The sequence below is a fragment of the Monoraphidium neglectum genome, assembly GCF_000611645.1.
Source record: "Monoraphidium neglectum strain SAG 48.87 unplaced genomic scaffold scaffold03588, whole genome shotgun sequence".
In the NCBI taxonomy this organism is placed as follows: Eukaryota; Viridiplantae; Chlorophyta; class Chlorophyceae; order Sphaeropleales; family Selenastraceae; genus Monoraphidium; species Monoraphidium neglectum.
Window position 1 is genome coordinate 1 of NW_014010041.1, and position 6,040 is coordinate 6,040.

The 6,040-nt window shown below is 63.9% G+C and overlaps 2 protein-coding genes across 2 annotated transcripts; one reads left to right on the top strand and one right to left on the bottom strand.

The window, feature by feature from the left end:
* Positions 1-253: 253 nt before the first annotated feature.
* MNEG_13038 (hypothetical protein) lies at positions 254-2,654 on the bottom strand (the record flags this gene model as incomplete). Its single annotated transcript, XM_014038489.1, has 9 exons — positions 254-349; positions 492-545; positions 749-835; positions 1,072-1,123; positions 1,390-1,496; positions 1,681-1,743; positions 1,963-2,157; positions 2,312-2,358; positions 2,516-2,654. The coding sequence occupies 9 exons, from the start codon at positions 2,652-2,654 to the stop codon at positions 254-256; spliced, it is 840 nt and encodes a 279-aa protein (XP_013893943.1).
* A 758-nt stretch (positions 2,655-3,412) lies between these two features.
* MNEG_13039 (26S proteasome non-ATPase regulatory subunit 11) lies at positions 3,413-6,013 on the top strand (the record flags this gene model as incomplete). Its single annotated transcript, XM_014038490.1, has 8 exons — positions 3,413-3,721; positions 3,988-4,124; positions 4,362-4,432; positions 4,667-4,767; positions 5,006-5,053; positions 5,458-5,572; positions 5,762-5,877; positions 6,005-6,013. The coding sequence occupies 8 exons, from the start codon at positions 3,413-3,415 to the stop codon at positions 6,011-6,013; spliced, it is 906 nt and encodes a 301-aa protein (XP_013893944.1).
* Positions 6,014-6,040: the final 27 nt, after the last annotated feature.

Genomic DNA, 6,040 nt, shown 5'->3' on the forward strand with positions numbered 1-6,040 from the left:
GCGCGGGGCGCTGCCGCAGCAGGATGCGCTGCAGGTCCATCAGGTCTGCGGTCTGGCCCATCACCTCCTCATAAACCATGCCCTCAGCGGCGATGCCTTTTTGGGGGGGCAGGAGGGGGTGGGGTCGGGGTCAGAGCGCGGTCGGCGCGGGGTCGGTACACGGGTTGTGTTTGTGTGCGTGCATGCGTGTGTGTGTGTGTGTGTACAATGTGTGTGTGTGTGTGTGTGTGTGTGTGTGTATGGTGCGTATGTGTCAGTGTGTGGGCATGAGCAAGTGGTCTGAAACCTGAATCTGAAGGCTGGGCCAAAAGAGAAAAAACTCGGAGAAGCAAGGGGATACGAGCCAAAACTGCAGCAAGCATACGGGGCGAAAGGAGGGGACGGGGGCGCGCGACAGGGCGCCTCGTCGCCTGCAGCGGTGCAGGTGCTGCGCGGCGCGGCGGCAGCCCCGAGACCCATGCTTTTGACGGCCGCTCACCGGCGACGCTGACTGCGGCCAGGGCGTCCACCTCCTTCTCAGACAGGTCCTTCGTGAAAATACGCGCCTGCGGTTGGGGCAGCAACGGGCGCGGCCGTCCAGCGGCACACCTTTCAAAACAGAAACCGGCCGCAACGGCCCCGCACGAGCGGCCGCATGTAGCTATCATCGCTGCGCGTGCGCGTGGTTTCACTGCATAGCGTGCGCAGCGAGCTCCTTTGGTGTGCGCGGGCAGCCCTGACGGTATGTGCCGCCCCGCCGCTCTCCCACCTGCAGCTTGGCCTCTGCAAACTCGACATGCTCCCGCGTCATGGCCACGCTGTAGCCCGTCACCGGGACACCCAGCAGGTAGCCGACCTGGTTCGCGTGACATCATGGTGACGTCATCGTCAGGGGTCGGCGCGGCGTCAACGGAGGCGGACCGCGCCACTGGCGCGGTAACAACAGGCGTCGGTCAAGAACTCCTGCTGGCCGTGCTGCAGGGGACCTTCGTGCCTGAACTGCGTTCTGCACGGCAGCGACAAACATCACAGGTGCGGGCCAGGGAGCCGGCGACGCTGCTGCATCACGGACCCAGCGCGCCCCCCTCGCACCAGGAAGTGCGCCGCCTCGTGCGACAGCACGCGCTGCTTGTAGTCCGGGAACCTGCCGGGCCGACGTGGGGGAGGCGCCCGCCGCGCAGGACGTCAGCAAACAACACCAAACGACAACAGCTGCGGCCTACCTGCCACCGGTGCCCCTCGCGCGGCCCTCCAGAGAGCAGCCAGGTGCACGACCCCGCACGATCCCGCACCCCAGCCTTGCGCCTGCGCTCGCACCACACCCCTGGGATCGGCCCCTGCGCTCCGCAGCGCAGGCTCCCCCTCCCCGTCCCCGCTCCGGACGGCGACCGCGTCACCCCGGTGACTCACAGCTGGCTGAACTGGTCGATGACCACCTGCAGCAGGCCGGGGGCGGTGGAGCCAATGCCCATGACCACCAGGATCATGGCGCCAGACAGGTAGGAACCGAAGAAGCCCTGGGAACGGTCGGGTTGGCGGCAGCAGCGGTTGGGGGCAGCACCCATGGGGGCGGGCATCGGCCGCGGCAGCCAGACTGGCGGGCACACTCCTTTGGTGTACATGCGGGGTGCAGCTGAGGCACTCGGGCACCCGTCGACTCGCTGTGTCTTTCGCGATGTGCGCTCCGCCGGGGAGGCTCACCCAGTCGCCTGGCAGCTGCCCGAGGGCGACCGCCAGCACGCTGAAGCCAACAACCGTGGTCGCCTGCGGGCCGGGGCCGCAAGATGGCAGGGGGCCGCGCGCGGTCGCAGGAGGTCAGCAGCTGGGACGATGCTGCTTCGGCGCGCCTGCGCCACACACGCATGCAGCTGGCAGCCAAAACCACGAGCCTGACGGGGGTTGTGGCGTGACGCATGCTGAAGCAAGGCGGCTTTCGCAGGGAGAAAAGCCCCAAAGCGAGGGCCTGCGCTGGTCCCGGCTTACAAGGAACGTGGCGTCGTTGCGGATGGAGGGCACCGCCAGCTTGTCGGGGCTCTTTATGCCGACCTGCCGCAGCTCCCCAGGGAACACGTTGCGGCGCGCGGGCAGGGCCTCGTTGGCGGCACCCCACTTTGGCAGCGCACCGGCGGCCTTGAGGGACTCGAAGGAGGCCTTCACATCAGCGGAGAAGTCCAGCTTCTGTGGGGGTGGGCGGACGGCGCGGGCGGGCGCGGGTTGAGCGCGTGTTGGCGAGCCCCAACACTGAGCGGGTGCGGGTGCCGGGTCGGGCACGCTGCCCCTGGGTTAATCGGAGGTGTGGGTAGGGAGCGAGGTAGGATGCCGGGACGCTCACCAGGGAAGGGGGGGACTTCTTGTAGGCCTGGCAGGCCTGGTCCAGCTCTGAGGGAGGGGTGGGGGGTTGGGTAGGCGCCGCGGGTCTGGGGGCATTTGGGACACACGTGCGCAGTCCGCCAACAGCGCTGCACCAGACCAGAAGAGCCGAACCAGCCCCGATGATGGCGGGGATGGAGGCCTGCCCAGGTGCTCGCCCGTGCACCTGTGAAGAGGGCCGGGGCCGCCGCTGGGGTGGCGACCTCCGCAGCGCGGCGCTGCACAAGGGTGCGCGCCGCGGGGCGCGCAGGGCCAAAGGGACGCACATTGCGGCCAGCCGCATAGTTTCGAAGTTGAGTCTGCATGATGATTAGAAAACGGCTGTCCAAAACAGGCGTCCAGGCAGCGGCGTTTGGCGGGAGAGCGATGCGCAAGACGTGTGAAAGATTGCGGGAGACGAACGATAGACGAGTAGAATAATCGGGGTTTTGGAAATGTATAACTGGCAAGCAACCGTTCAATGGATTCCTGTTCCTTCGCGTGGTCGATGCGTGGCGCGGCGCTGAGCTGCCGCTGAGCTGTGGCTGTCGTTCCGTGGTGCACCCGTGGCTCACGCTGGCGTCCACTGTCGGCTCCCTGGCCATACAGCCACCACCTTTAGAACGGCATGACTGCCTCATGCAGACTGTGCTGAGACACATGCTCGCCAGCAACGCACCTGCACTTCGTGTTGGGCGTCGTGGCGGAGGGCTCAACCGAAACAACCGTCCTGGCTCTGCAACCAGTGCAGGTTACAAACTCGTCACCTGGGGAGTTCTTAGCAGGAATCATCAGCCTGTAAGCACAGTGCCTCTGCGGTTGAATGTGTGAAGTCATCGTCAACAGACCTGACAGGACGCATTCGTCACTTGCACCCGCATCCCGCCCAGATCCCGCCTGCATGCCAAAGTTCACAGCTCAACTACAGTACAGTCTGCGCAGCCGTATGTTGACCCCTCGCCCAAGCAATAACCGAATACACGAGTCCAATTGAGGAGATAGCTCTTGTGCCCATCACCTCATCACACCCAAGTTGCAAGTGATCTGTTCCTTCACTAGCCAGCAGCAGCGGTCCGCGGGCAACATGGGCCTGGATGAGCAGATCTCCACGGCCAAGGGCCTCATAGACAGCGATCCTAAGCAGGCAGAGCAGGAGCTCAGGAAGCTCGTCTTTGATGTGCCGGGGACGGACGTAGAGACCACCAGGGTCAAAGAGCAGGCGATAGGGGCTCTGGCAGAGGCGTATGTGAAGCTGCAGGACGCCCAGAGCCTGGCTGATCTGCTGTCGCAACTGAGGGAGTTTTTCGGAGCAATCCCTAAGGCCAAGACAGCCAAGATCGTGCGAGGAATCATCGATCAGATAGCCAAGATCCCCAACTCGACGCAGCTGCAGGTAGTGAGCGATTCGTGCGGGACAGCCCGCTGCAGTGCGCGCATCGCCGCAGCTTGATGTTGTGAAGCGCATGCAGATGGATGCAATGATTGTGCATGGGGCATGCGCATTGGCCTAAGCCTGACGATGCAAGGCAAGGAGACTGCACACCAACCGCTCACCATGATCCATCATCGAGGCCGTGAGCAATGACACAGCCGTGAATCACTGGGTCGCGCTTGGCTCCTGACTCAACCTCTGCTCAATCGTCGTCCTGCCCCACCCAGGTGGTGGTGTGCAAGGAGCAGGTGGAATGGGCGCGCACGGAGAAGCGCACGTTCCTGCGGCAGCGGATTGAGCTGCGGCTGGCGGCGCTGTACCTGGAGCTGCAGGACTACCCCACGGCGCTGGGCATTCTGGGCACGTGAGCAGCATAAGAGACACTGCGACCCGTGCACGCCGCAGCTGGCTTGGTGCATTGCTGAGGGCAGCGGTTCTTGCAGCTGTCAGGGTTGCCAGCTGCCCCCCCGCAGCATGCCATGGCGTCCTTCACAGCGACGCACGCAGATTGACCTGCCGTTGGCACCAGCCCAGCTAACCGATGTTGCCCATCTTGCCTCGTGTGTGGTGCATGGCGCCCTGTCCCTTGATTCACGTGCAGCCTGAATAGCGAGGTGAAGAAGCTGGATGACAAACTGCTGCTGGTCGACATCCACCTGCTGGAGAGCAAGGGTGAGCAGTGGGCAAGGGGGGGGGTGCACCCAGGCAGGAAGTGGCGCCTGCGCCTGAAGCAGCAGTAAATCGTCAGCATGGGTTTCCAGGAGCTTGGGGTCGCTGCGTTGAAGCACATACGTGCTTTCTACATTGCTGGTACGTGGGGTGATACGTGCAGGTGGTTGCAGCCGAGAAGCACCAGCGGCATCGTATACACTGCCCTCCTTCCTCCGTCCTATTTGCCCCCCGCAGTGCACCACGCCGTGCGCAACCTCCCCAAGTCGCGGGCGGCGCTGACCGCGGCGCGGACAGCAGCCAACGCCATCTACGTGCCAGTAGCGCTGCAGGCAGAGGTGGGCGGCCTTGACAGCAGGCTTGGCAGGCGCCCTGCAGGAGTGTGCCCTGCTGCCCGCGGCTGTAAGGGCGCCCCTTCAAGCGTCCAGGGGACACTCCGTGGCGCCCAGCTGGCGGTGCCCAGCTGAATAGCGGGTCGCTGAGTAACAGCGACCAAAAGGGATGGAAAGCACAGCATGCCAACGGCTCGTACACGTCGGCGCAGCATTACGGATTATGCCTCCGTGCCTCGCGCAGATTGACACACAGAGCGGGGTGCTGCACGCAGAGGAGCGGGACTACAAGGTGGGGGCGGCGCATGGGTGGGGGTTGCAGCATGCTGGCAGCGCTTGCAGCGGTGTTTGAAGCAGCTCCGTTATGCTGAGGTAGCTGTGCTAATTGGTATGTCAAGAGTTCGCATCGGCACACGACCCTTCGGTCTGTCAGTCTGAGGGACTGCTTCAACGCCCGCCCACTCAACTTGCCTCTTTTACTGTTCCTCTGTCCCCCACCTTTACTTGCCGCCCATCGTGTTACTCATGCGGTCAACCCTCATTCACGCCTACCATTTCTCTCTCTCTCCCTCCCCCCCCCTCTCTCTCTCTCTTCAACACACACACACACACACACACACACACACACACACACACACACACACACAAAACAAGCTCAATGTTACACGCACACACTCATGCGCCGCGCAATCGCAGACGGGATACTCATACTTCTTTGAGGCTTTCGAGCAGTTCAGCGCCCTGGGGGATGACAAGGCCATGTCGGCGCTCAAGTACATGCTGCTCTGCAAAATCATGCTGAATGAGTCAGGTGGGTGGAGGAGGGGTTGAGGTTGCGGGCGCCGCGTCTATCATGTGACTGGAGCCGGGCACAGCAGGGGTGCAGAGGTATCGGCATCAAAACTGCCGACCAAAACCCCATTGCTTGCCGGGCTAGCCCCAGGCTTCTCGCCCCTGCACCCGACGCTCTTGCTCACAACCCCGATCATCGATTCTGCAGGCGACGTCCCCGCGCTCATCAGCGCCAAGGCGGGCCTCAAGTACACCGGCCGCCCCGTGGACGCGATGCGCGCCGTCGCGCAGGCGTACCAGGAGCGCTCGCTGCAGGCCTTCCAGGTGCGGCCACCACGACTCGGGCGCAACCCCCGGCGCTGCCCAACCCTCACCCCCCTCCCACCACCTCATCTCGGCACCTCTTGGGCGCAAGCCGCGCCTCTCAAGGCGACTCTTCCTGGTGCTACAGCCCTGTTGAGGCCAACACCGCAACTTGTGCGTCCCC